The 24,180-nt window shown below is 34.3% G+C and overlaps 3 protein-coding genes across 3 annotated transcripts; 2 read left to right on the top strand and 1 right to left on the bottom strand.

The window, feature by feature from the left end:
• The first annotated feature begins 1,774 nt into the window (after window positions 1-1,774).
• Window positions 1,775-13,152, top strand: LOC114402406. Its single transcript, XM_028364967.1, has 18 exons — window positions 1,775-2,217; window positions 2,430-2,654; window positions 3,343-3,438; window positions 4,063-4,115; window positions 4,367-4,463; window positions 5,471-5,544; window positions 6,492-6,606; window positions 7,157-7,267; window positions 7,828-7,904; window positions 9,367-9,433; window positions 9,972-10,037; window positions 10,452-10,559; window positions 10,668-10,798; window positions 11,154-11,220; window positions 11,331-11,398; window positions 11,632-11,725; window positions 12,187-12,257; window positions 12,540-13,152. The coding sequence occupies exons 1-18, from the start codon at window positions 2,065-2,067 to the stop codon at window positions 12,898-12,900; spliced, it is 2,034 nt and encodes a 677-aa protein (XP_028220768.1). The 5' UTR covers window positions 1,775-2,064; the 3' UTR covers window positions 12,901-13,152.
• A 1,657-nt stretch (window positions 13,153-14,809) lies between these two features.
• LOC114402407 (probable membrane-associated kinase regulator 4) lies at window positions 14,810-16,412 on the top strand. The gene has a single exon (XM_028364968.1). It carries the CDS (start codon window positions 14,953-14,955, stop codon window positions 16,021-16,023), a length of 1,071 nt encoding a protein of 356 aa, XP_028220769.1. The 5' UTR covers window positions 14,810-14,952; the 3' UTR covers window positions 16,024-16,412.
• Window positions 16,413-18,718: 2,306 nt separating this feature from the next.
• Window positions 18,719-22,569, bottom strand: LOC114401662 (ankyrin repeat-containing protein ITN1-like). Its single transcript, XM_028364240.1, has 4 exons — window positions 22,325-22,569; window positions 21,758-22,246; window positions 20,381-20,790; window positions 18,719-19,954 (listed from the first exon to the last, which is right to left on the bottom strand). The coding sequence occupies exons 1-4, from the start codon at window positions 22,347-22,349 to the stop codon at window positions 19,121-19,123; spliced, it is 1,758 nt and encodes a 585-aa protein (XP_028220041.1). The 5' UTR covers window positions 22,350-22,569; the 3' UTR covers window positions 18,719-19,120.
• Window positions 22,570-24,180: the final 1,611 nt, after the last annotated feature.

Raw genomic sequence — 24,180 nt, 5'->3', positions numbered from 1 at the left:
CGACGTTAAAAATATCTATATAATTATGACTATACGACGTTTTGAAAATTATCAACAACATTTTTATTAAGAACATTTATTTTAAATAAATTTAATAAATTCAAATTTTGTAAACATGAATAAACTAGTTTGTAAAAGAAAGGCATTGTAAATATTCTTAAAAAGTTTTTAATAATATATAATATTTTATGTAACAAAATAATTTAAAATTATAAAAATAAAAATCTAAAAAATAATAAATTAACATAAATGATCAAGTTATAATATTATATGAGTAAAAACGATCACGAGGCAACAATTGTTATAAGTATTATTATCTTGGGTTTGGTTTGATAAGTGATTTTCAATTATTTTGTTGGACGTGTTTGATTGATTTTTTTCATATCTGAAAATTATATTTGTTTTTTTTTATATAAAAAATCAGCATAAAATAATTTCATGTTATTATTTATTTATAATTTATTATGTATGATAAAATTATTAATTTTTATATTAATTGTTTTAAAATTCAATTTTATCAATAATTTATAATTAAACAATAATATAAATAAAATTGTGTTAGACCGTTAATGAATATTATTATTTTTTGGTTTAATTAAATTTTTCACACCTAGAATATAATCCGTTTTCAAAAATCTATCTAACGTTTATTTTTTCCCATATATGTAAAAAAAATTGTGTTTTATTTTAGTACCTGTTATTAGTCTACATCCCTTAAAGAATGACGTGGTAGAGAGAGTATTACCTCATCACGCCTATTCATTAAATATGTAGGCACATGCACTCATCATTTTCTTTAATTTAAAAAAATGAAAGTAAAAAAAAAAAAAAGGGAGACAACACTGTCTGTGGTGGTGCGAGAGAAGGCATCACTAACAACGGCACAACAAGTGAACAAGATCTCCATCGCGACATCTTCACTCATGTTCAACCAAAAAAGCCAAGAAATTGAAGGAGGCAGCATCGTTTGTGGTGGTGCGTGAGGCAGCGCTGCTGACAACGCCACGACAAGTAAACAAGATCTTCACCGCAACATCTCCACTTATGTTCAACCAAAAAAGCCAAGGAATTGAAGGTGTAATTACGAGAATGAGAGCCACCATTTAGTTGTACCGATGAGCGCCAAGTCCACGACGGTTGTTGTTGTTGTCGTAATCACATCAATAGACCCTCCATTGTCAAGGACATGCTATCCCCCTTCACAACTGCGCAAGTTTCCCTCCCCCAAAATCCCCAAATTTTCATCTCACTTGAACCTACGAACTAAAATCGACCAGAAAACTTAGAAATTTCTGAAATAAAAATCCAAACAATGAAAAACATTTTCTTTTTTCTTCTCAAATGAGAAGGTGTGATTTTAACAACAATATATTGGAGTCATATCATGCGATGTGGGGGCAAAGGAGAACGAAAGGAGGGTAGTTCAATAGGTTGACAATGAGATTCAGTGGCATTGCGAAAATCATTATTATTGTCATGCTGTGGTCGGAGGTGATAGTAGAAGACGACACAATCAAAGAGTGGTGGTTGAGGCTGTATTTTGAAGGACAGAGTGATGACGTGTTTAACATTTAGGTGTAATGAGGTGACATTTTGAAGGACGACAGATACTAAAATGAAATGTAATTTTTTTTAGATATATAGAGAAAAAATAAATGCTAGATAATTTTTTAAAAGCTAACTATATTTTAAGCATGAAGAATTTAATTAAGTCTTATTTTTTTACTATAAAAATTATATTTGCTTAATAGTGAAATATATTATTTTTTTTATAGAAAAAGAGAGAAAAAAACGGCGGCATCCTTCTGACCTCTCGAGCCTCGAAATCTTGCTACACATCTTCTTCATCTGGAAATCCGAAACGAAGCAACCAACAAAGTCACAAAGAGAGAGAGAGAGAGAGATAGATGCTCGTCGGTGTTCGTTCCGATTCTCCTTGACCTTCTTTTTCTTCTTCTTCTTCGCTTCGTTATCGTTCCCAACATTCCAAACCCTAAATTTGTTGCCTCGGTCTTCCATTCCCAATCTCCGAACTCCGACGCGGAGTGGCAGCAGAGAACAAGCATGTCGTCTTGGCTGAGATCTGCGGTCCACAAAGCCGTCGAGGTCGGCAACAAAAACAACCTCACTCGAACCGTCAAGAACTACGCCGACACCGTCGTTCAACACGCCGGCCAAGCCGTCGCCGAGGGCGCCAAAATCCTTCAGGATCGCATTGTAAATTCCCCTTTCCTCTTTTATCTTCTCTCACACCACCTTTAGTTTTTAATTAATGCACCAGTTTGTATTTATACTCACTACACTGAAACCAATAACCACCCTCTTTATGAATATAGTGTAGTTCCAATCAAAGTGTTATGTTACCATTATTAGGGTATGAGAACATTTTGATATGAGAATGCGAATTTCATGTTATGTGTGGCATGCAGAGTGCTCGGAATTACAGAAGTGTTGCGCAGACCATTAAAAGGTTGGAAGAAGCTGCTGTTTCGTATAGGGGACCTGAGAGAGTGCAGTTGCTTAGAAGATGGGTGGTTGTGCTTCAAGAGATTCAGAAGTTGTCTGAGTCGTCATCGGCTGAAGGTAAAGAGAGGACTCTCGAGCAGCACCTTGCGGTTGAAGAAGCCAAGGAGAACCCAAGGAAACCATCTCTGGTTAGAATTACAAACCTTCCCTGTATTTTGTTTACTATGACTGGTTTTATAGTTTACACGGAGATTTCGTTATTCTTTAAGGACTAGGCTGTCTCTTAAACTAGACAAATGCTAACGATACTCTCTCTAACACACTCTTTCTAATACACTTTCTATTATTGACTTAAATTTATTGAAAATTACAAAATTGTGTAGGAGAGAATGTGTTAAAAGGAGTGTGTTGTTAGCATTCCTCCTGAAATCATGGTGTATTGAAGCCATACTCAAGCTTTCTACTCTGCCCTAGCTATGTCTAGTCTACAACTCTACGTCAGAAGTGTACGCTGTTTGTTTTCCCACTGCTATGCCTTTTATCCTGTTTTGGATGATAATAGGATTCTTGGGTTGTTGGCTTCTGTCTTTTTCTCCCAATTAGATTATAGGAGGAGATTTTCCCTGTTTGTCAGTATTAAATAAAATTCTACTCTGTGATGCCATTGTATTATTGTTTGTGTGTATATATATATATATATATATTAGAAAATATTAATTTATGAGATCCTTCTTTGTTTGCTTATTATGTGTCTATGGTTTCGGATAGTTGATGCTTAAATTTTTAAGTTGCTAAAGTAGTCCTTGAAATAGGGAACGTAATTGCATGTTTTTTACCTTTGATATTTGTGTTTGTTATTCTACTGTTTCTTTTCAGGTTCTTTACTACGATTCTGATGTTGGGGGAGAACCATTAAATTTTCGTGATGTTTTTCTTCAAAGTCAGGCATTGGAGGGTATAACATTATCCATGGTATGTTTAATTAATGCTAATTATTATGTATAAATATGCTGAACTTCCCATGGTATATTGGCATGTAAGTTTATAACATAGATATCCATGGTTTTGGTTTGTTCTGTAAGCATAAAACTGTAGAGTTTTAAAATGTCTTAGAAAAATGGGTGCAAAAAGAAAAGCTTGTTTCAAGTGTACTTGTGAAGTGAGGCATGACATTAGCTTGGTGAAAGCCCAAGATGCAAGCTTGAGATTTGCTGTCTCAGACTGTGAAGTATGTACGCATATGCAATTTAAGTGCTATGTTCTTTTATATCTATATTTATATCTACATCTTGCTTTCTTCCCCCTCTTGATTGTTGGTGGGGTCGAATTAAAATATAATATTCATAGGTGCACTTTGTATGTCCAAAACATCAATTTATTGTAGAAATTAATATAATCACTTTATTTTAAAAAAGAATTAATCTATACTGATCTAGTTGAACATACATTCTTGTTCCTTTGGTTTTCTTTGGTGTATGCAATTTTATGTTCTACTATTATCATTATATTGGTAAAAGAGTATCATTCTGGATGAGTCAATTTGTTTTTGCTGATAATGGAGGTTAACCGCAGGGTTAACTCTTTTCTATTCCTCAGATTATTCAAGCTCCTAATGAGGAAGAGGTTTCCCTTCTCCTGGAGATGTTTGGGTGAGTATATTACCTGTGATTTGCAATTGGCAACTTGCATGTGGCATTTTCCTGCCATGACTCCTCCAGGATATGAAACTCTTAGGTGCATATTTGCCTGTGACTTATATGGTCAATGTTTTATAAATGTGAAAATATTGTCTTTGCCACTTAAAATTTTAATTTCATCTGTGTCTTTGTGAGAAAACTTTAATATTGCAGTTCAGTTGAAGATACATCTAATCATATTTTCCTCATCCTTATTTATATAGACTTTGTCTTACTGGAGGAAAAGAAGTTCATAATGCCATAGTGAGCAGCCTGCAAGATTTAGCAACAGCTTTTTCAAGCTATGAAGATGAAGTGCTGGTAAGTATGATGTTGACTTCACTCACATCTATAGGTAGGCATATTCTTCAGTTTGTATGCTTTCTTCTCTCTGATAATTGTATTTTTGGAGTTTAGTTTTGACTTCAAATAATCTTTTTAAGTTTTTTTTTTTCCGGCAAATGTTAGTTTGCTAAATTGTTAGTTTTGTTAGCAGAGGGATGAAACCCACGCCTTTTCCCTTCTCCCTTAACCATCCAACCCACCTTATATCTCCCAAAATCTTTGAAGGTTTTTTGATGTGTTAACCAGTGATAATCATTATTTACATTAACACTGAAGTTTCAATTTTGAGATTCTCCTTAAATAAGTTTGAGTTTTGATTTTAAACATCCGAATTCTGAAATTTTCCTTAACTGACTAACTTTATGCTGTCCAAAAGACTATTAGATGAAAAAAAAAGTTATCTGGAATCATTCAACCTAAAATTATGTAGCAGTGAGATGTTAACATTAATAGTACGAAATTACTATTAAGAACCAAATTAGGAACTTGTCCTTTATTCCAAACATGGTTATCCTGTTTCAGATCTTTGATTGCATTATCAATTTTATTTCCTGATATATCATTTTTAAAACATAGGAACTGTGATTTAATCTATGATTTATGCTAATCTATGATTAATGATAATATTTATAACTTATTAGAATGGAGAAAATGGGATAAAAATCAGAATTTTACAACTTCATTTATGGATTTTTAATATATCATAATTTCATGTAGAGACTAGAGAGAATACCAATCAACACCTAATATCTCAATTCTAAAGGTGACCTGAGTACCTGACCTTGAAGTGCTCATTGAAAGTAATTAAAATGAATTGTACCCCCCTTTAGACAACTCACAACTTAGTAGATAGAGTTGAGACATGCAAGGAGAATTTGTGGGCTTAAACTCCCATGTGTTCTCTTAAGGCCCATCAGTGGTGACCTCTCCCTTGTTCCTTAATGCATTCAGTGAGATTTTTATATGTTTATCTTGTTCTTTAGGTGAAGCGAGAGGAATTACTTCAGTTTGCTCAAGGTGCCATCACTGGGTTGAAAATCAATTCTGATGCTGCAAGGTCAGTGTGAAGCAATGAGTTTCCATTGTCAGTTTGTCACTTTCTTAGTACCATCTCTGCTAGACACTTGAGTTTTGAGGCTAGATCTGACGTTTAAATTCCAGAATCTATTAATTGTGTCGATCAATCTCTGAAGATTTTATGTTCAACCAAGTTGAATGACATTGTGTGATTCATTTAGCCGACCTCACCTAGGGGATAACGCTTTTTGTTGTATAAATTGTGTTGCGATGAACTGTTTATGTATTTGGTTATTAGCCTTTCTCTCTGTGATTATTATTTGATTGTTTCGAAGTTATAATCCAATTTAAGTAATGATTAATGAAATAATTTGTATGATGATTTGGAGTTCGGAGTCTAGCCTAGTCTCTAATGATTAAGATGACCTACTAATGTTAAAACCTTGAGTATGATTCCAGGCTTCTGGCAACATTTGTTCAACTATAATCAGGTATTACAGTTCTACAAAATTTACTAATACTTGCCTTTAACTAATAAAAAAGAAAAAAGAAATAAAATGGCAGGGCCACTTTATAAATAAATTGAATGTGATAAAGAAGATAAACCAAATTCAATAATTTTTTTTCTCAGGCTTAAGCTTTTGCTTTCTTGATCTACATTTGGATGGCCTCACATATAAGCAGTTGATTATATCTATCTGTATACTGATAAGTCAATCATTCCATGTTAGTTATAAAATACAGATCCATTTTAAAGTTGCTTCTATTGATAATATATGAAAAAATGTTATTTAATGTCTAATATTAGGCAGCCGGATTTGTTGTTGCTCTTGGATCAAGTTAAAATATTTTACTTTGCATGAGATATTAAAAGCTTTTGAAATGTTTCATTTATCAAAAGATCCATGCTTGCTGCTATAATATAAAGTGAGAAAATTGAGTTGCAATCTACCTCACTTCACATATTGTTTTGCTTTCTGACTGCAGAATAGATGCTGAAGCCTTTAGTCTTAAAAAAAAGCTCACTGAGATAACAACTTCACAGGGGCCTGTAAGCAATGTTGATTATAAAGCGGCTGAGGAAACAATAGCAATGCTAGAGGTTTGTTTGTCATAATTTCCTCTCCGAATCCTTTTGTTGTCAGTAATGAATTTTTGCTATGTGATTAATAATATATATGATCTTATTTTCCATCATTATTTGAAGAAGTGGTGTTACTAGACTATAAATTGAATTCCTTAGCTCTTTATTGAATTCCATGGGTGATTTTAACAACTTTCCCCATCACTCCTCACCCCTCAACAAAAACATGACATTTATTGAATGTCACTTATCCTTTTAAATATTTTCTCTTTTGGATTTTGAAGCTTTACAGTGATTGATTATTAATTGAGTCTGATGCTTTCATACCTTTTCACTTGAACTTTTTAGCTTTACTTACCAACCATCATAACAGTTTAGACTTCAGAGTTCCCTCTTGAATTAAATTCCAAGAACATAAATGTTTTGAACTGTGAGACCAATTTTTAGAAGAGAATCAAGCACTTCAGAAATTGATTGATTTAATACAGATTTATATATAATTCTTTATTGTATTTATATAGACCTTTCTGTGTTAAAGATGGATTATAACGAACCAATTATTTTACAGGCTTTTAAAATTGCCCTTGCTCAGATTAGAATCTGTTCTAGACTGGAAGCCTTATTGCTGAAGAAAAAAAATTCAAGCAATGGAGAGTCTCCCGAAATTCATGCTCAAAAGGTACGCATTATATTTCCTTGTATGAAAACTAATTTTATGGAGCAATTAAAAATATAATGATTTACCTCGAGTCTACCAAAATAAAAATTGAATCATTCAAAAAATGGAGAAAAACTGAAAAGAAACTTAGAAAGATTTTGTAGTATTTCTAATTTTCCCAGTTACCCTTCTCTTGTATATTATATCAACAAAATATTATGGTTATTTTTTAATTCTATTATTTATTTTATTCTTTCCATTAACTTGACATCCCCAAAAGGCAAAAATTAATCTCTACATTATCATTTTCCATTTTAATTGGCCCTTTACATTTTGTTACCGAGTTGTATGCAAATTTCAAAACAATAAACCTACCAGGGGCCAGTTTTGATTCAACTATTTATTGAGCGGGAATGAGATTTGTAGAACATTTGGGGTTATTCTGTTTAGGCAATATTGCCAGTCTTATTTGACTGTTGTAATTGAATGTAGTTGTGTCTACTCTCTCTCTCTCTCTCTTTTCTGGGTAATATCTTTATATTATTTCCTATATGTAGCAATACTTTTGTGTTTTTAAGTAGGTTGATAAGCTGAAGGTATTAACGGAGTCTCTTGCCAACTCTGCTGCAAAAGCTGAAAAGCGTATTTTAGATAACAGGTAGCCTGTCAATCAAATTTTGAACTTTTCTATTATACTTTTCTTTTAATTTTTTTGTCATCTGAATTAATATTTTTATAATCACCAGAGAAACATTTTTTTGTTAAAAGCAATATATTTAGCATTTTTTGCTTTAAAATATTATATTTCTTTTCAGTTTCTGACAAATAAATCAGTTTATTCTAAAAGTGGCCCAAATATGCCAGAAGTATGCCCCTCTTTTTAGAAATTGTGGTGGTGGTGGTGGTATCATGCATAACCCATTAGACATTATTTTACAACGGATTATCTGTATGCTTTTTACATGTTCATAGTATGTTGTATAAAGTATCTGTATGCTGTCTTCACTTAGAAACAGGGTGAGCTGTGTGTGTGTGTCTGTTGGTAGCTATAAGAACTTTGAACATTTCCCTGAACTGTAACCTCAGGATTTGTTAGTAATAAGGGCAAATTTGTAGGATGATTTATGTTTTCTCACATTGGAGGGAATTTCAAGTATTTAGTTGGGCAACAGATCTGAAAACAATTTAGATCATCAAAGTATATAGATTAAATGGAGATGGAGGAGACCTTTGAATCACACCCAACAGAGACACAACATTTGGCAGCTAGGGTTATTGTTCTAAGTGACTTTGTTCATCATTATCATCATCACCATATATATGATGGTTACATCACTTGTACAGTACCTGCCAAACTTGGGACTAAGTATTACGAATTTAAGCCCAATTTAAATAATAAGTGAATAACCAGCCACTAGAAATTATAAAACAAAGAAATCCAAACAACTGACATTAAAAATATAAAGCCTTCAAACTGAATGACTGATTTTAGACCCTACTAAATACCCCATTTTATTTTCCTAATTGCAAATAATTGAAGAAATAATGAAATATAATGTGGACAAAGTTGAAATAATTGATTCTAAATTATGAAACAATGAAATGCTGCAGCAGGTGCACTATCAAATCTTAACAAGATTATAGAATATTTGGAACTTTTTTGTCAGAAAATATTTGGGTATATGAACTCATGTCTTTTGGATTGTGCTGCCTGCTTTTGAGTCTATAGGGGTGAAACTGACCTGTGATTTGGGGACAGGGAGGGGAGGTTTTAGTTGCTCCCCACACTATTTAGTTGTGAGAACTGGTGTGAAGAGACTCCAGTGTTTTGGCTTAAAATGAATGGCCTATTCTAGAAATTCAAATATTGGTTGGTACCATTTGTTCTGTTCAATCATGTCTGTTAGTGGGCAATACCGAAGATGACTGCTAATTTTTTTATTCCAAAGTGCAAGCAAAGGAGTGAATTTAATGAATATTCTACCTTCTGCCTATACTTCTAGTTCTTCACTTAGTTTATGGAGATGATGTCATGAACCAACCCTGATTAATGGGTTTATTTTCCACTATCTTCAGATACTGAGCACTGAACCATGTCTTCTCTCTCTATAAATTGACAGACTACAAAAAGAGGAAGCATTAAAGGTTCGAGTGACTAAAGATGGTGAGGCTAGTAAAAAGGAGAAGGTAATGTGTTCAGCAGGCCATCATTATGTTGATTGTCGATTATCAATGGTCTGTGGTAGATGAGGAATTTATTATATTTCAAATGGATTTTCATGCTTGTACTTGTACCTATCTAGGGTGGTGTTGCTATGTATGTTAATTTGTTGATGTATTAAAATACTTTGTGGACAATATGATTGATCCTTATAAGATCATGTTTGTTTATTATGAGTTTTTATATGTAGCTTCCTTTGCCATCTCTATATAGTATATGTTTTTGTTCTGTCTTCATAGTATAGGCAAGGCAAGGTTTTCCAGAATATGTTTTACACTCATCACTCAGGTTTTATTTCTCATATTTGTTCTTTTTAATACAATTATATATGATATAGAAGGTTTGATCACTGTTCAAGATACATGCATTGCTTTCAATTGGTTCTCATATTTGTTCTTTGTGCGCATAGGAGCAAAGACCATGCTGAACCAATCTGTCTGAGTACTAAGTCTTCCATCTGTTGTAGGGGCACAATTAATTGATTTTTCTTTCTTTTATTTTTAGGAACTGGTTGCTGAGATATCTGAACTGCAATGCAAAAAAGAAGATCTTGAAGCTGAATTGAAAAAGGTATCCACCATATTTGTTTGGGAGAGAAGGGGGGGGGGGGGGGGGGGGAGTGGTCGCAGTGTTAGTAGTAACATTTGCCTGAGGAAATAGGTTTATTTATTATTTGCTTCTACTCCCATGTGATGTGCCACTTGCAATCTAGTCTTCTTTTCTACATCCTTGTGAATTATGCATTGATATTTGTTGAGAAAACCTTGTGCTGCCAGGTTTTAACTTTTAACATGTGTTAGATTCTATAGACGTGTAAGTTAAATTTTGTTCTTCAAGTCAAATGCTGATATCATAAATTGTAGTTTCTTATTTTCTTGTCAAAATGATTCCACTTTAATAATCTATGGGATGCTGTTGGTTGGTGGAGCCATGAATCCTGTAACTAGATTTATAAATAATTGAAACCTGGCTTCTGAGGTGTAGGTTAGCACTACTTTGGCTGCTGCTCAAGCACGACTATGGAATGTGAGGGAAGAGAGAGACCAGTTTGAAGAAGCAAACAATCAGATAGTTGAACACCTGAAGATAAAGGTTTGAGGTTCTATTTTTCATGGCTGCGTATTGTTAAAGCAATGTTCCTGAATAGTGTTACTCTCAGCATCCTGTTGTCTAAAATTTTGATTTGACCTTGATTGACAGGAAGATGAACTTTCAAAATCAGTTAGCTCATGTAGGGTTGAAGCAGATGTTATCAAAACCTGGATTAATTTTCTGGAAGATACTTGGGTTCTTCAGCGGTCAAATGCAGAAATGAACGACAAGCAGGTCAAGTATGTAATTGAACTTACAAAACTTAAATAATGATAAATGTTTTGATGCTTGTTGTTCTTTGTTGGTTTGTTATTTTGCTGGTTATGTTCTTGTGTTTTAGGAGATATTATCTCCTTTGTTTCCTTGTAGTACTTCTGGTACTATTCTTATCATATATATAATATTATCTTTGGCCGTTCAAAAAAAAAATATACACAAAACTATGAGTGTGTATTATATTAGGTGCAAGTCCAACTTCACATATACTCAGTTGACAATATCCTTCAACCAGAAATCTAGAAATTATACTTATTTCACGATTGTTCCTTATTTTTTCATTAATTGGTATTTTACCTAATCCTTACATTTTTAAAGTGATGATTTGGAGAGACATGAGGACTACTTTGTGAACTTGGCCATTCAACTTCTTACTACTTACCAGGTACTTATTGCCCTTTGCTGATTCAAATAATGGATGTATAATGGCAACTTCCTTTTTGCTTCCCTCCATTTTCCCATTGGTTGTATGACCTTTTATTAATTTGTGTGCAGAAAGAGCTAGGGCCTTGTATTAACCATATCGGAACATTTGTCGTGAACCTCAAGAATTTAAGTCAGAGGTAATACCTTTTTAAGGGCATATGTTTTTGGAAATTTCTTTAAGAATACAATATTTTCACAATGTCAACACACAGATGCACACAAATATAAAAATGAGCAGTTGATCAAATGGTCAGTATATTCATTTGTACACAAAATATCAGACTTGAATTTTAAAAATGTACATTTGCATGTGCCCATTTATATATGGTTATTTGTTTATCCATTTTCTCCAATTTTCTGGAGGGTACAGGTTAGAGATGACACCCAGTGCAGATACTGAGGAGTCAGAAGTATTAAGTCCAAGGAGAAATCTTGAGGAGGAATATTTGACCTATGAAGCCAAGGTATATATGTAACATAGAGTAATTTGGAATAACTGGCTTGTTCATCCAACAGTTTTCTTATTGATTCTCTTCCATAAAAAAAAAAGTGTACCTTTGTCATGGACTCTTTAGTTTTTATGTTTGGTGGCTGTGTAGAAATGTTGTCCTATTGTATTGTACACTCTTCTGTAAATTTTCTTTATTTATTTCTAGGTAAATAATTTCTTTGGATTGTGCAAGTACTTCCTGTCCTGGATTTGATTTTTGATTGAGCCTAATGGCATCATGTGATCCGTGTAACTGACTTCACATTGTGGGATAAGACTATAGTTGTTGCTTCTGCTGCAAGTCCTTACCGTCCACTTAAATATGCTTGACCCTCCAATATCTGTTGCATGCTGTATGCTTTGTCCATGAAGCAAAGTGATGGAGTAGTGTATGATTTGCTTGGACTTATTGGTGGTTTGCTTTCATTTTTTCAGATTATTACCACCTTCAGTGTAGTGGATAACATAAAACAGCAGTTTTATGCTCAACAGGGGAGAATTTCCAGGTTTTGTATTTTCTTTCTAGATAACTTTATGGGGTTGCTTTATTAACTTGAGAATTTGACAGTTAGTTGGTTCAAAATAAATATAATTTGTAAATCCTGCAGTAAAGTTGGCTGACACCTGTTACAAACCATTTTGTTTTCTTGCTGTGGAAAATTTTATCATTTATTGAAATACAAGATGTCATAAATTCCGTTTCCTTGTATAGAGGATCAGCGTTGCATCAACCACCTTGTACTACATTATTTCCTTTTAGCCTTTGCTTATTGGGCTCATGAATCCAGGAAAGATGAAGAGAGAGTTAAAGAGCTGTTTGAAGCCATTGAAAAGTTACGAACTCAATTTGAGTCTATAGAGAGACCAATTCTTGAAATAGAGACCCCTGCAAAGGCTGAAACACCACCTTTTGAGAAAAAGTCTGATGCTACTCCTTCAGTTTCTGCTCCAACTCAAGGTGCCGAGCTTTCAAAGCCAGAAACGGATGAGCTGCCAAAATCACCTTCAGTTAAGACAGACCAGATATTGGATCATGAAGCTGAATTAGCTAAACTGGAATCTGAGTTTGGGAAGGTTAGTCAGGATTATTCAACTGAGGAAATTGGTGATTGGGAATTTGATGAGCTTGAAAGAGAATTGAGCAAGTAGTTAGGTTGAATCTTATTTCTGAGTAATTAATGCTTGCTGTTGTATTTTTATGATTAAGTGCAAGTATCATATAAATTTGTAAGCCATATAGATCGGCTGTTGATGAAGCTATAATTTGGATCAGATTCCTTTGAATTTGTGAACATTACCAAGCATGATTTCTTTATTCTGTAAATTAACGAGTTTGCAACTTGCAGCCCAGTCATCAAATGATTTGAAATGATCAGTATGGTTAGAATTTTGAACACCGGATGATATTGGTGTGCATAGATGGGAACGTAAGCCCACTGATTTCTAGTGTCATCTGTATTTATTTATGGTATGTTCGGATTAGAGTGGAAATAGAAAGGGAAAAGAAGAGAAACAAATACAGATAAAAGTAAAAGAAGAGTAGAGAAATTCCGTCGTGAATAATCAATCTCGACATTATATTATAAACTAAGGTTGCAGAAAATAAAATGAAAAAATTGCTTGACAACCTAATTTGGCGACAAATTGGGTATGAAAGTAAGGTGGCCATTAGCATAGCTAGGACCTTCATCGACAGAAAGTACCAACCATATTTGGTGGTGTTTGCAAATAATAATATCAAACAAAATGCACATTGGGGGAAAAAAGAGGAAAAGTTAGGACCTTAATGTTTTGTTTGTGACTTAAAAAATGGAAAAAGGAAAGGGATGGTAAACCCAAAAGTGTGACAAACAAACTCTCGAGCTTTGCAGGCATTCCGGCCTCAGTCTCTTCTCCCACCATTCCTTGTCGGGTCATTCTTGTTCTCTCTGTGCATTTACTATATGAAAATTAATATTCACAAAAGTGGCTTAGTTATCCATAAATAAAGAAGACAAGGATAATTAGAAATGAATGGAAAAGATGCCCATGTTTTGCATCCGTGTACACCAAAAGGTTTGGCAGTGCTTTTCCCGTGTGCAAATTATACTAAAGTGCGTTAAAACAAAGGCAGGGAAGGAATCCAGTTGAAAGTGGAGGAATGTAACCTCAACTGTTACTTAATCATGTGTACCACGTTCCTAATCATATATTCATTTTGGTGCACAGCACAATCATAAGTACTAATATGAATGCCAAAGTGCATGCCGTGAGACATATCTTGTTCAGAAACACAATTTGCTTGCATGGAAAATTGTTGTGTTACACAAGATTCCTAAAAAGGCTCTTAAATTCATAGACTAGCTTTTCCAAAGAAACAGAAGTACCGTTAAGTTGTGAGTCTATTCCTCAAGGACAAATACTGTAGTTAGTTACTACAAGGAGATTCCTGTGTTGTATTGTACTCTTCTTTCAGTTTTAGTCACCAATTTATAAGCAATTGACAAGTTAAATATATAAATATCATTCAACCATCCATCCCCTTCTGCTTGAAATAGCACATACAGAAAATTGTAGTTCACTATTAAATGAAGGTTTTTGAATTAAGATGTTTGGTTCGACCACCCCATTATATCTAGTTAGAAAGTAATCAAATCAATGGCTACAATCATCATGTAATATCTTGGTTCTAGCTAGCCATTGTACAAGACTTCATTATGCCAACTGCACTAAGCAAGTAACTAACCTGACTACTATCTGAGCCAGTGAGACACACTGCAGTTTTTGGTCAATTTCTCTGCATTATTAGTTCCTTGAGGAAACAGAATAATGGAAATCGTGTCATGCTAGTTACCATTAGCAGCAAAAAAATTATAAAAGTAGCAATCCCGATGAGAAATAAGTCACAAAGTTTATGTTGGGTGGGTCAGTGCTTCCCCCCATAAGAAAATCAACCAGATTTTAATTTTACATTTGGATGCTTGCAGACAAACTCCTTCAATAATGACAAGACATGAAATAAAAAATAAAAAAGCAATGAGATTAGAATACCACTAATTCCAGGATACTGCTTTTTGAATATATCATTTTATGCACTTTCAAAAGCAGTACTAGTACCACTCTTCATTTTTCCATGATAAAAGCTCAACTATCATTAGCAGTTGTTATCCCCTCATAGGAAGAAGTCCAAAATACCTGAGTTTGTGTACCTGAGAGGCTTAAATGGCTACTACATTCTTTGCATGTGACCCTGCAGAAGATGATTACATTGACATGGAAGTCAACTCATACACCAACTTCTTCTGCCATTCTCAATCTCATCCACAGCCTAGAGAATTTGAGTTCCAAATGTCCTCCATTGTTCAAGAGAAAGAAACAACAACCTCACCAGCTGATGAGCTTTTCTACAAAGGAAAGCTCCTCCCTCTTCACCTTCCTCCTCGGTTACAAATGGTTGAAAAACTCCTTCAAAACTCCCCCACTCCTTTTGACAAGGAAAACGATATCTTTGAAGAGTTCTATAGCACTCCTCTAGCCACTACCTACACAACACCTACTGCAGGCACCCCATTTGAATCCTGCAACATCTCTCCATCTGATTCTTGTCAAGTAAGTAGGGAACTAATCCCTGAAGAGTATTACAACTTTGACTACCCAACAGATACAAGTGGATTTGTTGCTGAAAACCAGAAGAAGTCATGGACTAAGAAACTGAAGCAGTCTTCACTAGGTTCAAAGTTGAAGGCTTCGAGGGCTTATCTCAAGTCTTGGTTTGGAAAATCTGGTTGCTCATACGAAACCTATGCAACTTCAACAAAAGTTGCGGATGAAGGATCAGTTTCCAAAGCCAGGGAAAATTTAAACAAGCATGTGCAAGTGGCAAAGAAAAATGCATATGGCCAAATTCATAGGGACAGATATCAGCCCTCCAATTCTGTCATGAGAAGCTACAAAGAAAAGACAAGTGAGGATAGAAGTAACCAGCACAGAAGATCATTCTCGGTCGGCATCAAACTGCTTTCGGGGAACAAATCATCATCAACTTCATCTATATCTGGCTCAACTTCATTTTCATTTTCAAACAAATCATATGGATGCCAAGCGCGGCAGCTATTGAAAAGGTGCAGCAGTGCAAATTCAGAGATAGAAAATTCAATCCAGGGAGCAATTGCACACTGCAAGAAGTCTCAGCAAATGTTCTCTTCAAAGAAGACTGCAAGTGAAGTAGGAATCTACTCAATGTTTGCATCTAGAACCTCAGTTTGCGAGGATCATGAAAGAGTAGAGCTTTGAAGGGGCTGATAAGGAATTGAAAAGTAGCTTTGCATTTGTTGTTTTCTTCACACATTGTCTTTCCAATTCAAAAGTAACTTTGGGGGAAAATAGCTTAATTCATCAGTACTAATTTTAGAAACACTCATGGTTGTCAACTTGTCATTGATATTTAGACCAAAGCATCAAAATCTGGTGGAATTTTGTCCACAGAAGATATTAGCTTCTAGTCCTTGACCAAATTATGATGAGTAGAAAATGACATTCTTCTGAAAATAAAAATCCAACATTGTACTATCCACTTTCCAAGCCAAAACCTTTCCTCCAATATTTCAAGAATCAATTGGTGATTAACCAAAATACTGAAAATTTATTTATTTATTTTTAAATTTTCAACTCTTTCAACTTAAAAACTGTTTTGGTTTTTCTCCTTGTTGCAAATCAACTGTTACAATAAATTATTGTACTATGATAGGCATAAGTATGTATATATCAAGCATTTTTACACGGATCTTAAAATATAAGGAACAGTGAAGAGAAGAGTAGATTAAAAGTATAACTTCTATAGAAATCTCATTGCTTCTAAATGCTGTCAACTAGAATGGTGACAATGCAACACGCACTATAAATGTCTGATACTTGACACTAATAATTTGATTCTGTTTTCTATAATTCCTTTTATCAATCATGAGAAAGAAATTATTAGTGCAGGCACAGTACAAACATAATGAGTGTAAGAGTAATGTGGACATCAGAAAAATTCAATTTAGAAAACAAATGAGAAAGTTGGAGCTATCTACTAATGCAATCCCAGGCTAACTGTCAAAGAATACTAATTTCAGTTTCGTGTTCAAATGATGACAAGAAATAAAGAACACCAATCTTTTCATGTCATGTGCCAATGAATTGTAATTGCATACCTGTCAAGTTTGATCATCTAATTTGCCATTAATTTAATGAGCTTTATTTAATGAATAAATAAATGTGATTGCAATACGCCAATTTTTTTTGTTGAATAAATAAATGTCTTTTAAAATACATGTATTTTAATTAGGTCCCTTCTAATTATCAAAGATCGAGGGTAACAATCATCATGATTATAGAAGCCCACCTGTCTTCGTCCCTTGGAAACTATAAGACATTTATATGCCTTTAACTCCTCTATCAAGAAAATTTCTTGATCATTGAAGTAAGCTTATTCTATAATATTGCAAAAAGCTTGTCAGAGGAGCTGAGAAAGAAAAGATAAATAATAAATAAATAAAAGAGTTAGGAGGAAGTAAACTTCATACGTAAAAGTGTACGTTAAAATAATCACACTTGAAATATAAAGAAAACCTTCAGTGCAGACAAAGTGACAAACAGCTTTTTCAGGTGGTTCAATTTTGATTTCTTTAAGTTATCAGATGTTTGACAACTTTGTAGCCAAAGAGAGCAAAAGAAAAATTGTTATATATATATATATATATATATATATTGCCTTCTCCGAATGGCACATCACAAGAACCTCTATTATTTTTAATTTTAATATGACAACTGCTTTGAACTTTGATTTTCTCCTCAAGAAGGGGTCCTCATAATTTACGCTATTTTAAATGAGAAGTTTGTTGTGTACCGAAACGTCATTGGAAAGGATATCAATGGCTGAAAGCAAGAGGGAAACATATTTACTAAGCACAAAAAGCTTTTACAATCAACATGGTGTGTATAGTTGGTAGATAACTATGCCCTTAAGCATGTGGCTAGGAATTGGATCTTCAAGTTTGTGCATGAAATAAGTGAATAAAGGCTACCACCAAGACTATAATAGCCACCTTCTCATGTTACAACCATCCCATTCGCGATTTGTAAGTGTAAGCTCTTTGTTTTTCTTTAGAAGATATGCATTCAAATACTCCACCCCCTAAATAGGGACATTGAGTTAATTCCAGGACTCAAACTTACCACATTTTAGTTACACATTATGTGCATGTCTTGTTTGAAGTTAAAAATATTATGCGTCCGTTTCAATACAAATTCAATAGATAAAAGTAAGAATTATGATCCATTGACAAAAGTACTTTTATCTCAAACGTAATTTTACACCTGTAAACCAAACATGCACTAATTATATTGTCAACTGAACTCTGATCTAACTATTGTACTAAGACTTCCCTTCCATTAAGATTGAGATAACCATAGACAACACTCAACACGACACAGTGCGCTATAGCTCAGAGCCTCAGACAAGTAGCGCAGCGGTTTTCATTTTTGAATAGCAGCCATTCGGTCAAAATAACCGCGTTATCATGATTCATGATATACATTTCAAAAACCTCTTTTTGTTATGTTCATATTCAGCTAATTTTTAGTATTTAATTTATTATGTTCTTTCTCTATTAGTTTCAGCCATTTTTTCATGTTTTTAAATTGATAGTGATTGTACGTGTAAACTACTCAACTGTGAATTATTATTTTATCATAAATAAACTTCTGTAATTTTGAGATTCTTTTTTAGGTATTTAAATGTGTAATATAAATTATTTAATTTATATTGTTATTCGAAATGGATAACTATGGCATGTATTAATTAGAGCTGACAGCCCAATTTTGAAGAACTGAGGGTCAATCAGAGAACTAAAATAAAACATTTATTAAAATTTTAATTGTACCCTTATCTGCAAATTGCAAACCTTAACTTTCACACCTCAAAATTTATCAACAAATAAAAAAATTACAATTAACACGTATTAGAGTATTACTATTTCTTTCTCTATCAGCACTCATAATCAAGGGTCCAGTATATATGTAAGTAAAAAATCAGTAACGAACAGGGAAGGCAGGCACATTTTGATAATACATCAATACAACAATGTTCAATTTGTTTCACAAACTGGGATTAAGATACAGGTGCTTACTTAGGCCCTGCAGTGCACCATTTAACAGTTACAATGATAATGGATGCTTCATTCCAATTTGTCTAAGATCCTACAAAAGCAGCAGCTAAGCCGTATAGAACAATTTCCTGTACAGTGAACTCTTAAAGTAGTAACATGGAGAAGGTAGCAACCCTAAAAACCTGCCGTCTTTTTCACCACAATCTGTTCTTTATGATCCCCTGAAGGTTGCAAGTTCAAACTCAAAGCGCATAAATCCGATCAACCTCGGAATTAGAGAATTCAGAATGATGCCATGAGTTAGATCCACTCCTCCTGGCAGCTTGCTTCTCCTTCTTCCTCATTGATCTGCTTCTCTTAGACCTCACTACATAGTAAGTCATAGTGCCAATAACTCCAGATATTATCACCCCTCCAACTAATGTAACCAAAATTGCAGCCCACTCATTCTTCCTACCCACAACAATGTAAGAAGAAGCAATAAACGCCACCGAAGTACAGACAGAAGCCAACCACATGAGCTTGTTGATCACCTCTACCACCCTTTTCTCTGCTTTAGTTTCACCTCTAACCAAAGTAATTTGAACAACAACAACAGCCAAAGATGTAAAAAGTGCGATAGCATTAAAGACGAAGAAGATTTTAAAAGCAGCATAAGCTGCTACCACTGCAGAGCCATCATCATCATCCCCACCAGGCACGGTGAATATAGCAGCAAAAGCAACTGTAGCAAACAACACAGCTACCACTGTCACTGAGTTTGTGGCATTGTTAATTCCTTCCCTGTGGAGTTTCCTTAGCTCTTTGGAAATATTGTGAACATTTTTGTTGGTTCTCTTTGTTTGTTCAAGTTGGGTATGAACATCTTTCTTGATTTGAGTAACAGTTTTCCTCAGTTCGTCCCTTGGTTGGTTGAGCTCGTTAGCTCTAAGTGCCCCATATCGAGAAAGACAGTCCTTTATATCTGATGCCTCTTCAGAGAGGGGAAGATTTTCAGCAATGTCAAGGGCTGTTTTGTGGTCTCTGGTTAATGCATTCACATTGGTGTCTGGTAGATGTAATAACTCATTCACTATCTGCACACGAATTTGAGAAACCATAGTATTAGATTTTTATTTGAGGGAACTATAATGGAAAATGGATGCTTAAAAATATATAGGGGGTTTGCATGTATGTATATTAAGATGTATGCTTAAAAGTGGTAAGTTTATATTAGGAAAGAAAGCATTATTACATTGGAAACATAAAAGTATAATAAGTGTTTTCTTTTTGAAAAAAACTTGCCACCTTTAGATGTTTAAAATCAGCCTTAGGGATGTTAACAAAACTTTATTATTATTATTAGTACCCTGGTACAACACCAAGACCTGGGTTATCCTACTACTACGGTAGAGATAAGGCATATTTAGCTATGCAGTGTTAGCCCCATTAGTTCAAATAACTTAATTTGTATGCCCTCATCTATATATGGTACTTGTAATGATGCGCAACTGTTGACATACCTCTACTCGTTTTTTCCTGGTTGCCACATGCAACGCCGTGTTACCGAATTTGTCGGGAAGCATAACAATAGCAGCATCTGCCTCAAGAAGCAATTTCACCACATCACAACTTTGCCCTTTTACAGCCATATGCAATGCAGTTTGCCCTTTCTTGTCGGTCCTCCGAGCCAACTGAGGATCTTTACTGAGCAAGGCTTTGACAATCTCCACATGACCCTGACGAGCTGCTAAATGCAACGCATTTTTGCCATTGGATCTAGCAATCTCCAACAAGCTACAATCCTTCGACAGAAGCTCATTCACCACTTCTGTGTGTCCTCTTGTCGCTGCAGTTATAAGCGGAGTAGAATTGGAGGGACCAATAGTTTTGCTCAATCCCGGATTATAATCTAGCAAAACCTGAACAATGGCTGCAAACCAAAATCCACCATGAATCACATGGAAGAACAGAAAACCAAACACACATTAAATTACATCAGCACATAAGAAAATCACACACCAACAAATTCAAGCCACTCACCACTCATCACAAGGAATTACCCAAAAACTATCAAGGACTAACAATCAGGACCCAAACAAGGCAGCCATTCAGTTAAGAGAGAAATAAAGATCGTTATCTCACGTTATAACTTTCTCTAAAGTAAAAATAAACTAAATAATCTCAGTCATTGATGAGAAAATCAACGGTTGATATTTCAACATGTTTATAATTTATTATAAATCTAACACATTCATATTTATTATACATATACGTGAAACACCAACTGGTAAATTTCTCATCAACAACTATGTAGCCTCCTGGGTCATGATTCAATCAGGCCTATACTTAAGTCACTTCACACACAAGGAGGTGCTCGCGACTTCAGGGGCCATGTATCTTCTCTGTCAAGACTAGGTGAGTCCTATACTCATAGGAAGGCTGACCAAGCCTGAGTCACCAAACCAACTGAATAACAAAACATTCAATCAAGTGTTAATCTGCCAAAACCACGAGGAGGTGCAATACCATTGCCTGACAAGCACCACCTGCAGCCAGACTTCAAGGCTAGAAATCTGGCAGAATCCCTCCATCACCGGAGCAATCCCCTTCCCCCCTTAGTACTTACATGAATATTATTGTAGTGAAGAGACATCTTCATACTTAAACCAGAGAAGCTAAGGGTCCCCAGAAAGTTTGTTAGACGACTGAGATTATTTACTTTACTCTATAAAATTTATCTTTTGATCGGAAAATATTAGTTGTTAGTATTGTTAGTTTTTGTTAAAATTCGTTTCCTATACATCAAAACCTTAAGAGACATAACATATCATGAGATAAATCCTCCTCATATACTAACTAACTAACTATAGCAAAGAAGCAACAACACAAGTACATACAGTGGTGGCCTTGACTAGCTGCAATATGCAAAGGATCAAATCCGGATCGGTTCTTCTTAGAAACCGTCTGAGCGTTGGAATAGTTGAGCAACTCCTTCACCACATCAAGGTGTCCCTTTTCAGCAGCAGTGAACAGAGGGGTCTCACCCGGTTCGTTCTCTTCGTTCACCAGGCAAGCACGCACCTCCGCAATCTCCGCGTTCAGATCAACGTCGTCGTCGCCGCCACTCAGAGTCCGCATAATCTGAGAATCCACATCCTCAAGGATCTGCCTCACCGCGCCCACGTCGCCCCTCTGCGCGGCCAGGTGGAGCTCAGTGTCGTTGTGCCGCCCCGTCACCTGCTTCACGTACTTCTTCTTCCCCGCCTGGTCGATTCGCTTCCCCGAGTTCGACAGCACCAGCGCCGGCGCCGTCGCCGACGATGGAGAAGGAGACGGCGATATCTCACAAAATGGGTCCTTCTCTCCTTGCCCTTCAGCTCCGGGTCCTGATACACGCAAGCAAAAGGGTCATCGAAAAATTAAAAATTTAGAACGATGAAGATAGAAAGAGAGAGAGAGAGAACCTGGTTGGTTTGAGTGGGAGGCCATGGCAATGGTGGAAGAAAGCAGAGCAGAGTGGAGTAAGAACAAGAGTTTGTTTTGGAGATGATTATTATGAGAGAGAGATGCAGAATTAGAAAAATAAAGGAAGGAATGGGTGGAAACAGATAAAGAAAGAGGAAAGTTCAGAGAAAGAAACACAGCACGAGGGCTTGGACTAGGAGGAATTCATTTTGGATTTTTCCTTTTCTTCTTCTTACTTCACCTTTTCTTTTTCTTTGATTGCAATCATGGATTAAATTTACTGAGTTTTTTTTTTTTATCAAGTTCTAACTCTGTTGCTTTAAAGTTTAAATTTCTGTCAAAGAAACTCAATTACTTTAAACAAAAAAACAAATGAATGGATTGCTCGCGCGTAAACACGCTTTATGTATTTTACCTTAATAAAATTAAGGTTGACGCTTTCATATGTTCTGAACAGCTTATGAAAACAAGTTAAAACCTTATATGAACTTGTCATATATTTTCGTAAGTTTTTTCAAATACTTATGTCTAAAAAAATTATTTATAAGTTCATTTAAACGGACCTTAAATATAAGAGTAAATCACACGAATACTTTTTTGAGATTTCTTGAAATTATACATAATACTTTTTATTTTTTTACACCTACACTAAACTCCAAATCTAACAGAGTTGCTATAATGTAAAGAAAAAAAAACTTTGAGTAATTTTAATAAATTTTAGTCAATATTATTATGATTTATTTTAAATATAGAATCAGTTTGTTTAAAATTATTTATTAAAAAAATTATTTTAATAAAATAAATAATTTTATATTTTCTTAATATGTTTATCTAAATTATTTCTGTTAAAATTGACTTATTTTAGGACTTTTATTCAACCTAAAGGTGGCCATTACAAGGGTTTATCAGCTGCCATCACCACCAAACTTGGAATATTCTTTTTCTTTTTTATTTTCGAAAAATATTTTGGCACATGCTTAATTGAGGAGTTGACGACGATTCTATGCTCGCGAATGCTTGATAGACGTGGAGTCAAATCTTTTTCATGAGGTAGCAAAAAGTATAGAGAAAAAAAAATTGTTGTTAAAGAAACATTTGATTCTTAACGGGCTGTTTTGTTTCAGAAATTCTTAAGAAATAAATCAAGAAACCATAAAAAATCATTAATATAATAATATTAAAACATTTAATTATTAGTTTTAATAATGTCAAAACATATAATTTCTTTTTTAATAATTTTAATTATGTAAAAAACCTTTTACAATTTCATCCAAACATCATATTATTTTAAATAAACACTTAAGAGTTTATCATCCAAATATTAAATTAACTTATATAAAAATAACTTTTGAGATACGAATTTCTTAAATAAATTATTTTTCTATAAAATCTTCTCTAGTAGTAAATCTGAACATGCCCTTGATATATTTTGATAAGATATGTTGTCAGACTTACAAGCCAAACGCAACAGACAAATTCTTAGGTTTGAGCATGAAGACTTCAACAATACAATACCAAGCTTCCACTTTGGGTGGTTGTGGTTGGTTGGCCAATTGGGGTGTTTAAGACTGCAAATAAATAAAAGATCATGGAAATCAATAAGGACTTGTTTGATGTGAAAAAAATGTTTTATATTTTCATTTTATTTTTAATTACAAAATATCACCTTTTTTCATTTTTTTTTCTCTTTTCACTATTTTTATACAAACTCTTAAAATCAAGAAAAAAAAAACAAAAATAAAAAAATGTTTTTCCAAACCAAACAATTCCTCTGTTGCTCAGAGGGCCACATTAACTAGGTGGATCTCCACGGGTAAAATAAAATGCACCTACAAGTATTTCCTTTTTTCTTTTC

The sequence above is a fragment of the Glycine soja genome, chromosome 20 (assembly GCF_004193775.1).
Source record: "Glycine soja cultivar W05 chromosome 20, ASM419377v2, whole genome shotgun sequence".
NCBI classification, from domain to species: Eukaryota; Viridiplantae; Streptophyta; class Magnoliopsida; order Fabales; family Fabaceae; genus Glycine; species Glycine soja.
The sequence above is the reverse complement of the archived record's forward strand: the minus strand, read 5'-3'. Positions and strand labels throughout refer to the sequence as shown.